The following is a 12,219-nucleotide window of genomic DNA, read 5'->3' as shown; positions in this document are numbered from 1 at the left end:
GCCGTGAAGGGGACCCAAGATGGCGGCCAGCGCGGCGCGGAGGGGCGCCTGGGGCTCGGCGCGCAGGTGAGGCCGGTCCGGCCGAGCTCGAGGGAGCGGGTCACGGGAGCCGGGCGCGTCCACGCCCGCCCCTTTCTCCTCGTCGGGCTCCGCCCGCCGCTTGTCACGCCGCGGGGCGGGGGAGGAGGGAGAAGCTGCCTCCTCCCAGAGTTCTCCCCTCCCGGGAAAAGGCGCCGTGGGGGTGCAGCTTGTCCAGCGGGGGGAGAGGGAGCCAGCGTGCCTAGGCCAGCCTTCCCCAACCTCCAGGTGTGTTGGGCTACAACGCCCAGCGTTCCCAGCCAAGCCCCCCCAACCTGGCGCCTTCCTGATGTGTAGGGCAACTCCCATTATCCCCCAGCCTTGGACTCCTTGGAGAAAAGGCGGCGTGCAAACGTCATACCTCCAGCCTTCGCTGACCTGGTTCCCTCCAGACGTATTGCACTGCCCTGGCCATGCTGCCTGGGGATGATGGGAGCTGTAGTCCAACACCTCTGGAGGGCAGCAGGTTGGGGAAGGCTTGGTATATGACGTTTGTACTCTACCTTTCCTCCAAGGAGCCCATGACAGGATACATAATTCTTCTTCCTTTTTCCCCTTCTCAATTTTACCACGACAACAAACCTGGGTGGTAGGTCAGGTCGTGGGAGAGTGGCCGACCCAAGGTCGTTCTGTCAGCTTCATGGCTGAGAAGGTGATTTGAACCCGGGTCTTCCTAGTCCTACATGTTTGACCACAATGTTGTGCTGTTCTGCAGCGGTAGAATGGACTCTGCTGCTTTATTAGCTATCATTTTAAATTATTTCTAAGCTGCCTTTAAGGATAGAAGCCTCTGAAGGCAGTGTATGAGATAAAAACCACACCAAGTAATGGTTGATTGCCACTCTGTGGGGGGAAGCTCTGCAGGTTGAAAGCTAGCACAGCAGGCAGCAATTTGGGCTAGGACTTTTCTCCCAGTCTTCTATTTGTGCCCGTGTCTGCATGTCTTTTGTTGTTTACTGTATTAGAGACATTTATGTTTTCCCACAGCATTTGCAGTGCTCAGCTTGTGACCAAAACAAATTCAAGCAACAAAAAGAAAAATAAACTAAACAAGGCATCTGTATGGGAAAGAGCCCTCCAAAATTTATATACCGCTATTGGGCAGTATAGAAATGTAATAAATAAAAATGGCTTTGAGCCCTGTAAGCCGCCCTGAAATACATGTTAATAAAAATATTTTTGTATAAATAAAAATACGAATTACTTTTCACTCTAGGTTTGGATTGGTTGCCTACCGAAAATACAGCAGTGGGGGTGGATACCCCAGCATCCCCCTGACAACTCCTCTGCCAGGGTTACCCAAACCAGTCTTCGCAACCGTTGATGGCCAGGAGGGGTTTGAGACTAAGGTTACCACCCTAGAGAATGGACTGCAGGTGGCTTCCCAAAACAAATTTGGACAGTTCTGTACCGTTGGGAGTAAGTAACTCTTGGTTGCAACTGGGCAGCTTTTCCTGGGGGACCAGATTTATTTGAACACAAGCAGCCCCATCCCCCGACCATGGTCCATGGGTGGGAGATGCACTCAGATTTTGCATTATTTATTTAAAATATGGATGTCCCACTCCTCAAAAAAAAAAAAAAAAAGGCTCAAGGAGTATCTTACAATCAATCAGCCTTACAATCTAAAAGGACACAGCACACAAGGAAAAAGATGGGGAGGGTAGAGGAGAAAATTAAATAGACTGTCAGCAGGGCTGGTGGAATAGTCCTGCTTCCCCTCTCATCTCTGAGGGGCGGGGGTGGGGAGTCCAGCTGGAGCAGGCCCTGTGGTTGCCTTTGCCTGCCTGCTCCTGTCTCCCTCAGTCTTTCTTTCCCACATGGCAGTTGAAGTCTGTTAGCCAGTCGCAGGAAGTGGTGGCTTTCAGCCACTTTCTGGAGGCCAGGGGAGACTCTTCTGTGCTTCACATAATTAATCAGTCCTGCTTTTTCAGCCTCAACGGGTGGGAAAGATTCTCCAGATATCCCAAGGACCACTCCTCACTGGGTGCGGGAGCTATGTTTGTGAAGTAGATTCTGAGAGTGTGAATCACCCTGACTTGGGTTAACAGTGACATGTACCTAGGACTGTTTTCCCCTTTGGGTGGAGAGGAGTTCTAAGGGGCTAGGGGTCTTCAGCATCGTACCTGTGGGTGCCAATATGCCCCCAGATACCTCTCTTGGTACCCATGGGGCTCCCTGCCCTTCCTGACTTTTATTTTGTTTCTTAAGATATTTTTGTAGTTTTAAAAAAATTAACTGGGTCTGGCTTGCCTCAAAGCAACGGGCTGCCCTCCAGCGCCATCTTTATTTGGGTTCCAAAGAGGGGCTTTTGTGCTTTGGAGTTCAGGCCCTACCTGCTCTGCCTTGTCATTTCTACAATCTAAAGAGAAACTGGAGTATTCCCTTGTATTTAGGTCCTTGGGTAAGTTATCCTCTCTCAGCCTCACCAGTTTGCCTTCTGGGAAGCGTGTGTTTTGTTACTGAGACGATGGCAGCCATTTTATGAATGGGAAAGCCCCCTGCCCCTGGGCAACTGCTTTATGAGCGTACCCACAGCACGCTCCCAAAGGTGCCCACCGATCCAGCCCTGAGCTAGGCCAAAGGGTTCATGGGAAAGGTGGATTTTGAAGTGGAAGGGAGAGAGAAGAGATATGATGTAGGAATTCCAGGCCTCAGGAGCATCAGGGGAGCATGGTGGCAGGTTTTAAAGAGTAGAAAAATTGGGCTATGCAATGATGCAGAGTTGGAGAAAGAAAGGTCAGGGGTAAGCGATGTCCTGTGACCCAGGATTGACATCTCTGCACACCTTAGGCTGATGTTGATATTCTGGTATCGCTTTGACGAAAGCTCATTTTTGGAGGGTAACTCCCCATGACCTTTTCTCTCTCTTTTTCTTGCTCTTTGCTAACAGTCCTTATAAATTCAGGATCAAGATATGAAGCAAAATACACTGGTGGCATTTCACACTTTCTGGAAAAGCTGGCTTTTTCTGTAAGTAAAGTGGAGGGACAATTATGTGTTTGAACTTCTTCACTGCAATCAGGAGGGTTAGAAATGGCATTTCTAGTCTAAAAACAACAGCAACCTGGCATTGTAGGACTCATGTTGCAAAAGTCTGTGAGCCACACTGTCAGTATATGAAGGGATGTATATCCCTATAATTCCATGGCAGCATTTCCATGTCCTATACCATCCTTCCACAACCTCATGTCCTACAGATCTGTTGGACTACAATTCCCAGCTGTTACAAGCAAAGACAGCTAAAGCAAGGGTGTTGGACCTTAGGTTTGCGGGCCAAATCTGACCCACTTGGCACTCCAATCTGGCCCTCCAAGATTCTCCGGATGGCCACACTGCCTTCCTTGTCCCCACCCCTTTCTCTTGACAAACAAGCATTCTGTGGTTTCCTGGCTTTTGTGCAGTTTTCCCTCATTCTTAAAGGCTGAAATGCCTCTCCTAAGGCTTAGTTCCCAGCAGTAGAAGCTTTGAGCTAAAATAAGCTGGTATTTTTTGTATCTTTCACCCTGCTCCTTTTGCCTTTGCACCCTGGCATGCGGCCCCCGACAGCTTCTCCAAAATTGAATTTGGCCCTCCGGCTGAAAGAGGTTCCCCACCCCTGAGCTAAACCATGGTTTAAATCAAAGTCCTCCACTGCGCTGAACTGCAGACTGGAAGGTCGGCAGGACAGCAGTTCGAGACCCGAGTGCTGCATGACGGAGTGAGCTCCCGTCTTCAGTCCCAGCTTCTGCCAACCTAGCAGTTCGAAAGCAAGAAATTGCAAGTAGATAAATAGGTACCGCCTCGGTGGGAAAGGTAACAGCGTTCCGTGCACCTCGGTGTTCAGTCATGCCGGCCACATGACCACGGAAGCGTCTTCGGACAGCACTGGCTCTTCGGCTTAGAAACGGGGATGAGCACCACACCCTAGAGTCAGACACGACTGGTTGGGGACACCTTTACCTTTACCTTTTTATGTTTAGTCTACAGCTCAGTTTGGCAGCAAGGATGAGATCCTTCTCACTTTGGAAAAACATGGTGGCATCTGTGATTGTCAGGCATCAAGGTACGTCTTTCTTTACGCATCCGCTGCTAAAAAGGTGGTGTTCTTGCAAATCTAGCAGAGCATATATGGACATCTGAAACAGGCTTTTACTTGAACAGATGGGACCCCTGTTTCTTGGTGTTTTTCTTTCTCCTTTTTCCTGATCTGGATGTGTGACTAATATTCTGCTGCTAGTCTTGGTTGACATCGTTTGTTGTGTGTTTTGCCTTAGCTCCTGCGTAGCGTGACCTCTGGTTCTGCTTATGAGGGCAGACTACGATCTCTCTTTCACCTGAATGCAGCCTTAGCTATGTTGGACTGTGACTGGAAACAAATCCAGTGTATCTTTCTGCATACACAGTTTTAAGACTGCTTATTTCAGTTTCAGAAGGGGCTAACACAGGGATGGGGAACCTTTGGCCCATAGATCCAATCTGGCCCACAGAGCCTCATTGCAGTCCTCTAGGGGGTGGGGCTTGGGTCAGCAAGGAGAAAGGCAAAATGAGTGAGGGCCCCACTGATGTCATTTGGTCCATGTAGGGCTTGCAGAGAGGCAATTTGGCTCCTACCCGATCATAGTTCTGCACCGTTAGACTTAACAGAATCCATAAAATGTGGCTGTAGGAGGTGTCTCATGGGCAACAGGTTCACGGAGGCCACATGTCCCAAACTGAGTGTCAACACAAATTTGCTTCCCTTCCAGGGATACCACGATGTATGCTGTTTCTGCAGATGCCCGGGGCCTCGACACAGTGGTCAGTTTGCTGGCTGATGTGGTGCTACAACCCAGACTCTCAGGTGAGACAATACACATCTTAAGATTGTGAGGAGAGAATATTTCAAAGCCTGGCTCCCTGAGCCTCTGTGGCCACAAATACAGAAATAGCTATGGCTGTGGTGTGATCAGTGGTGCTGCTGGGTGATTTTAGACCCTGGACTTGAATGGTCTTACGGGATGGGGGCTTTCAGCAGCCGTGTGTATGCAGGTGTGAAGCGCATCACAAACAGCTCTGTTCCCTCCCCCAGCCCTGTCCCATGCTTTACAAGTGCTTCTCCGGTCCTAATATGTTAAAGCAGCCCCTGCCCCCAACTGTTTGCCACCTGGAAGAAGAAAAAAAAAGGAATACTCTGAGCATGTGCGGTTTTGCGCTTTAAACCCACTGCAGTCCTAGCATCATCATGACTGCCTAGGAATACAATGAGGTTTCCTTCTGTTGTCCTGGGGATAAGCACTGTTTTGTTGAAGAGGATAAAAAGGATGTTTGTAAAGTGGAAATGATAATGTGAGCACCTGGAAACCATGCATATACTTGGCTCAGCCACATCCCCCTATAAAATGTCTTTGAGGGCACAGACCTTAGCACGTTTAGACAGAAAAATGCTAGCCTGCTGGGAGTTAGAGGACTTTTTTTTCTGTCTAAACATGAATGGGTTTGCAACTTAAAAATAAGAAGAGAGGATGGCCTGGTAAGTGGCGTGGGCCCAGGTGCTAACATTGGTCCTGTTTGTCACTGTCACCATCACCTGCTGCTATCTGGCTGGTCATTTGAGGGACCTCTGGACTTTGAGGCTCCAGATGTTGGCCCCCCGTGGCAGCCCTAGCTGCGCCACTGCTCAAGATAGTGCATTGACACAAAGGTGTGGCTGGAGGCTGAAACAGAACAAAGATTAAGTGGGAGAGAGGAGGGCAGGGACCGGAAAGAGGCAGAGTGATAGGAGACATCGATGCTTGTCCAGTAAGATTTGCTGTTTGGAGACTCAGTGGAGGTTTAACTCTGCAGATTGGGACAAATGGTTTTGAGGTTTGGGCAGGATTTTTCTTCTGTGTCAGGTTGGCTCGTGCGTGGCCCGTGGTTTCATTCCTGGCCTGGGTTGGAGCTTGGCCTTGCATGTGTGGTGGCTGGATTCTAGGCTTTTTCTCTTGGGACAGATGAGGAGATCGAGATGACCCGGATGGCGGTTCGCTTTGAGCTGGAGGACCTGAACATGAGGCCTGATCCAGAGCCGTTGCTCACCGAGATGATTCATGCGGTAGGTCCTGTGAGGGTTCTGTTTCCATCTGTCCCAGGAGCGGGCACTTGAGGCTGAAATGGATTGCTGTGTGTGGTGGTTGAAAATTCTGTGGCTATGCAGTTGAAAAAGCACAGTGTCTAAGAGGCCGGTTATGGCTACTGGCAGTTTCTTGGGTTGATTTGTTACGGTCCAAAGGGCAGCTTCAATCAGTGTGCCGAATCTGAACATTCCACGAACAGTGAGAGGCTGTTGCACTATTCAGCACCTCTCCTCTAATGCAGAGGTGGGCAGCTTCCAGGGGCCAACTCCCCCTCCCCTCAAACCCACTGGGGGCCACACTCCCCCCAGCACCACAAAATTGCTGCAGTGCTGGAAAACTTGCTTTCTTAGCCAGCAGTGAATCTCTTGCAGCTTACATTCCATAACCTCTTGTGGCTTGCATCCCTGGAACTCACCATCTTCCAGAAGGCAAGGGAATGTCGATGAATTTGTGTGGATCACCTTTGTTTTGTCTTGTTTTCTGAACTTGGCCATCTCCATACTTCTTGTCTCTCACAGGCAGCTTACAGAGAAAACACAGTAGGACTGAACAGGTTCTGTCTGGCCGAGAATGTAGAGAAAATTGACAGGGACGTTCTCCATTCGTACCTGAGGAATTACTACACACCCGACAGGATGGTGCTGGCTGGTGTGGGGATTGAGCATGAGCAGCTGGTGGGCTGTGCGCGGAAGTACCTCCTTGGATCTGAGCCAGTGTGGGGAAGCAGGAAGGCCACAGGGGTAGACAGGTCAATTGCCCAGTACACAGGAGGGGTCCTCAAGGTAAGCAGGAGAAGTCTGCCATGGTTCTAAGCCTGCACAAAAGATGTATTCACAGGCTGTGCTCAAATGTGTGCAGATAAACAGGTGTCTTACAGCAGCACGCAGGTGGGTGGCTTTGGGGAGCATCGGATGGGATGTCAAGATGAGAAGGCTGGCACCCCTCTCATAGGGCTTTAAAAATAAGCACCAGCACTTTGAATTGTGCTTGGAAATGGACCATTAACAAGGAATTCCACAGAGGAGGCATTTGCTGTATGCTGAGCATCAGGTTTCTTTCCCTCGAGAGGGCCAGATCCACAATGAATGTCTCTCTCCCTGCAGCTCGAAAAGGACATGTCTGACGTGAGTTTGGGACCCACCCCTATCCCCGAATTGACCCACATCATGATTGGGCTGGAAAGCTGTTCGTTTCTGGTAAGCGTCAACCCCAGAACCCCTCGGCTGTGGGCTGGGCCCTTTGACGGAGAGCTGTGAGCCACTGTCTTTTGCTCCTCTGGCCTAGGAGGAAGACTTCATCCCCTTCGCGGTCCTAAACATGATGATGGGGGGAGGAGGCTCTTTTTCGGCTGGAGGACCCGGCAAAGGCATGTTCACCCGGCTGTACCTCAACGTCCTCAACCGGTGAGTCAAGGAGCAGCACAACCAATGACAGAGAATGGGGAGGTTTGGGCAGAGGGGAAGGTCAAGCCAAGCTGGATGTGAATCGGTAGGAATCACGAAGTTCCCTCTTCAAGGGGTCTTTGTTGCGTTTCCTTCTGCCTTGGGGCATGTATGTCTGGGCAGGACTTCCCATTTCTGGTCTAGGGGTTTGTCCAAGTGGATAAATCAATGAAAATACATAGCTTCCAGTGCTTGCAGATGAGCTGTTGTATTTTCGGACATCAGTGCCCCTAAAGTGAAAGAATATCCAAAAGCAGCTGTCTTGGCTATATGGTTGGTTCTGTAGAGCGCGACAGAGGCCCGGTTTGTATGTCACAATCCAGAGTTTTTGTTTAGCATCACGTCTGAAACTTTTCAGACCTTTCCCCGACAAACCAGAGAAACAACCTGTGGTTTGTTGAAGGGTTGTTTCTCTGGGTTGTTGAGGAAGAGACAAGCCAAAAGTCTGGGTTGCAAAAAAACCCAAACAACCTCGGTGGTTGTGATGTCCAAAATGGGTTAAAGTGTGAGGGTCTGATGAAGTGCTGTGGTTATGTACCAACTGCAGAAACCACGGAGGGGAGAAATGGGGATTGAACAGGATATCTCCAGGGCTTTTAAAAAGTGCTTCATGTAAAGTTTGCAGAATATACAACAGCTTGTATAAGTTTGGCTTGTATTATTATTATTGATTATTGCCACGTTGCAGATGGGAGACTGAGAAAGAGGAGCTTGCTTCAGGCCACTGTGACTCAGCTTCCAGCGTATAGTTTAATTCCTTTTACTACAGTATTGGCTTCTCCAGAGTTGGGCTTCTTAGGGGAGCTTTACGCAAAGGCCCAGTTGGGAGTTTGTTCCACAGCACAGAGGTGCTGGTGGGAGTTCATCTTTGCACTCTTGTCCTTCCAGCCATCACTGGATGTATAATGCTACTTCGTACCACCACAGCTATGAGGACACAGGCCTTCTGTGCATCCATGCTAGTGCAGACCCCAGACAGGTGGGTGAATTCTCCTTCATGGTCTTATGGGGGCCCCTCTTTAGACATCCAAGTGTATTATTTGCAATCCTTAAGCACACAGTTGACATTCCATTCCCACCCAACTGCCATGCTTCCATACTTCACAACTGCAGATTCATTCCTGATATACTAGATCTATTTGCCAGCCCTGCTTTTGAAAAAAGAGATACTCTGTGCACATGCAGTTTTGCATTTTGAACTCATTTAACTCACAGCACCACCCTGTGGAATAAAATGGAGTTTGTTTCTGCTACCCTGCTGCTAAACACACTGACTAGGGGAGAAGCACTGTTTTGATGTAGGAAAAGATAATGTATTTTGAAAGTCAAAAATAATAAAATGAGCACCTGTAACCATGTAGGCGCCTGGCTTGCTGCCCTTCCTTCCTTCCTTCCTTCCTTCCTTCCTTCCTTCCTTCCTTCCATATATAATATACACACACGCACTTTTTTTTTTAAGAAAGGATGTTCTGGTGAGCAGTGTCTGTACCAACAACTGGGCCTGTTTGCTACTCCATCTTCTGCTGCTCTCTGGGTGTTCATTTGGGGCCCCAGACTCTGGGCTTGAGGTCTAGTCCTAGCTGCACCATTGCCTGAATTTCTTCCACACCATGAACTGCCCTCTTTTAAAACCTCCAAGTGGTTAAAGGAGTGGATCGTTACAGCTGGAGCTTGGGGGACATTTTTTTTTACTAGTGCTCAGCTCTCCAGGCGAGCGAGTGGCCAGCCCCCGTCTCCCTCACTTATCAGCATGGCTAAGTTGGGAGCCCCTCTTCTCTTTGCCCCACAGTGGGCCCTTCTCTTGCAAGGGCTTTCTGTTCCTCACCGTCTCTGCAAGAAAACAACGGTAATTGATCTGCGTTACATGGAACCTCCTGCTGCAGTAACCATCATACAGCTTTTCATGGGCTTGCCCTGTTATTTTCTTTTATTGCAGGTTCGAGAAATGGTGGAAATAATTACTCGGGAATTCATCCTGATGGCAGGAGTAGTGGGAGAGGTAAGGTGCCCCCAATCCCCCCTCCCCCAGAAATTATTTCCCCACTACACTTAAAAGGAACAGCAGTGAGTCCCTGTGCGTGGAGCTTGGGGGGAGTTCCAGATTCCTGGTTTGGGGTTGTTGTTTTTGCTCTTTGGGACCTCCTGGTGGGTTGGCAAGGGCAGATTAGTCACTGGGCCCAGGGCAGGGTATCTTTGCACCTTCAGTGTCATGGCCTGATGCCCCTGATTGACTTAATTTCTTTCAGTGGAGGCTGGTGGCTCCAAATCCATGCTGGGTTTCAGTCAGAATGAGCCAGAACTCTAAAGAAGCTATCTAAGGTGCTGAGCCTATTTGGGGCTAGGCTTCTCCCCCTTGAATAGCTCCTTTAGAGTTCTGGCTCGTTCTGACTGAAACCCAGCGTGGATTCACAGCCCCACCGAAATCGGAGCCATCCACCCCCACTGATTTCTGTACCGCCTTTTTGAAGGCAACCAAGGCGGTTTACAGCCTCTAGTTTTTTCCAGAAGGAGAAATTGGCCCCCAGATGTTGCCCACGCCCAATCTAATTAAATGCTCAAGGACTTTTCAAGCTCAGCAATCTAAGCTGCTCCTTCAGAGGCTGAAGGCAAAGTCATGTTCGTCTTCTATTCCTCCAGGTTGAACTGGAGCGAGCCAAGACCCAACTGCAGTCCATGCTGATGATGAACCTCGAATCTCGGCCTGTTATTTTTGAGGATGTGGGGAGGCAGGTGCTGGCCACGGGCATGAGGAAGCTGCCCCATGAGCTCTGCGTCCTGATTGGTAAGTAAACCCGCTTGGCCTGGCTGGCCTGCCTGCCACCGAGAGCTTCCTCCCCTGATGAAGAGGCTGTTTTTTATAACAGAGCGTCTGCTTTCATGTGGCCTCTTGCCAGGACCATGGATGCTGTGGCCTGTCGCTCTCGAGACATGCATACACATGCTTTCACCCCAGAGTCCCTGCGCTGACTCCTTGTGGAATTTCAGATCAACTTCCTCATCCAGAGGCAGAACCTCAAGCTGGAGAGCCAAAACTGGTCCTCTGTGGTTCCCCAAATGGCTACACCCCGTTTACCTTTTGTGAACCACCCAGAGAGCTTCGGCTATTGGGCGGTATAGAAATGAAATACATACATACATACCCCCATCGTTTGGTATTTTCCTGGCTTTTGTGCAGTTTTTCCCCCATTCTGCAAGGTTGAAATGTCTCTCCTAAGGCTTAGCAGTTAGTGGCAGGAATTGCTTTAAGATAAAATATGCTGGCATTTTGCTGGGCCCCTGTAGTTTTGGTTTTTTGCTCTGCCCCCTTTGGCCCCACCCACCATGAATGTGCCCCCCAAAAGCTTCTCCAAAATGGAATTTGGCCCATGGGCTGAAAGAGGTCCCGCACCTCTGTCCTAATCCTTCTGCTTAAGGTTTCCCAACCTGACCCGCTTTCCTTGTCTTGGTTTCTCGGCTTTACATGTGTTATTCACCGGCCTCATCTGTCTCCTTCTCCCACACTGCTGCTGCTGCTTCTCTCTGGCTCAAAGTCTTCCCCGCCAACAGCCACCCCAACTCTTTTTCTGCTAACCCCTCCTTTGGACTCTCTCCTATGAAAGACCATTTGGGTTGGGGCCTGCGTGTGCTCTGCCTGATGTGATTTGGAGCAAACGGTCACGATTTCTCCTGGTTTTGCTAGTCAAAAAAAGCGCAAGGACCTGGTAGCAGAAATAGTCACAATGGGTTGGATCCAGATTTACCCTGGATCCACTGTGCTCATGGAACTGGACTCCCCACCCCCCTTGAAAATGCTATACAGAGTCAGGAGACACTGCTGACTGGAACAAGGTGTGGATGGAAGAGGGGATCCCTCCACATTGGGCAGAGGTCCCTTCTGGGAGCAGAGCCCTTCCTCTTTCGGAAGGCAGATCCTGGACTCCACCCAATACAGCTTGGCTTGCGGGCTCCACATGCCTGTTTCAGCAGTGCCTGACGGCTTTGGTTTCCTTCCTTCTCCACAGGCAAAGTGAACGCGAACGACATCAAGAGGGTGGTGACGAAGATGCTGAGGAACAAGCCAGCCGTGGCTGCACTGGGGGACTTGACGGAGCTGCCCAGCTACGAGCACATCCAGGCAGCCCTTTCCAGCAAGGAGGGCCGGCTGCCGAGGGTCTATCGGCTGTTCCGTTAACGCTGCTGCGGTGACAGCTGCACTCCTGGACCTCAAGGTCATGGTTTCCCCACAAAAGTGGTTCCCTGTGTACAAGAAGGGCAGCTTGGCTCATGCTCGATGCCTCCGGACCTTCCGCAGAGCACTTCTGGCAGTTCTGCTCGAGGACCTCTGGCCCTGGAAATAAACTTTTCTGCTGTAAGAGACTCCTTAGGCTTCGTAAAACAAAAACACGCCAGTGAAGACGGACTGCCTCAGCCGAAAGAGCTACCTGCTGAGAAATGGCCTGCTGTTTTGGTATCTCAAATTTCTAGCCATGTTGATCTGTCTTAAACCAGGTGACTGCAACCTGGCGCCCGAGATCTGTTGCGCTCCATGGTAGAGAAAACAAATAAAAGAGCTGATGGGTCAGATCTCCTGTGATGACATTTTGATTTTCACTCGGTCACAAAAGATTTCCAAGACCCAGTGT

General features: G+C 49.9%; 1 protein-coding gene across 2 annotated transcripts; it reads left to right on the top strand.

The window, feature by feature from the left end:
* PMPCA (peptidase, mitochondrial processing subunit alpha) lies at nucleotides 1-12,219 on the top strand. Of its 2 annotated transcripts, XM_084820663.1 has the most exons (13): nucleotides 1-66; nucleotides 1,295-1,497; nucleotides 2,972-3,051; nucleotides 4,041-4,123; nucleotides 4,806-4,900; nucleotides 6,033-6,133; nucleotides 6,674-6,937; nucleotides 7,259-7,351; nucleotides 7,440-7,558; nucleotides 8,486-8,576; nucleotides 9,534-9,596; nucleotides 10,235-10,379; nucleotides 11,599-12,219. In XM_084820663.1, exons 1-13 carry the CDS (start codon nucleotides 20-22, stop codon nucleotides 11,766-11,768), a joined length of 1,554 nt encoding a protein of 517 aa, XP_084676789.1. In that variant the 5' UTR covers nucleotides 1-19; the 3' UTR covers nucleotides 11,769-12,219. The 2 variants fall into 2 exon arrangements, with proteins under 2 accessions (XP_084676789.1, XP_084676791.1); XM_084820665.1 differs by lacking the exon at nucleotides 2,972-3,051 and having other exon boundaries at nucleotides 11,599-12,169.

The sequence above is a fragment of the Heloderma suspectum genome, chromosome 14, assembly GCF_057233095.1.
Source record: "Heloderma suspectum isolate Gila_16-S chromosome 14, 16-S_ref, whole genome shotgun sequence".
Lineage (NCBI taxonomy): Eukaryota > Metazoa > Chordata > Lepidosauria > Squamata > Helodermatidae > Heloderma > Heloderma suspectum.
Note: the sequence above shows the minus strand (reverse complement) of the source record. Positions and strands in the feature narration are given on the sequence as shown.

Coding starts and splice junctions, on each gene's coding strand:
- PMPCA (XM_084820663.1), top strand. CDS start 20: ATGGCGGCCAGCGCGGCGCGGAGGGGCGCCTGGGGCTCGGCGCGCAG. Junction 1,498..2,971: donor ACAGTTCTGTACCGTTGGGA/GTAAGTAACTCT, acceptor CTTTGCTAACAG/TCCTTATAAATTCAGGATCA. Junction 9,597..10,234: donor TGGCAGGAGTAGTGGGAGAG/GTAAGGTGCCCC, acceptor CTATTCCTCCAG/GTTGAACTGGAGCGAGCCAA.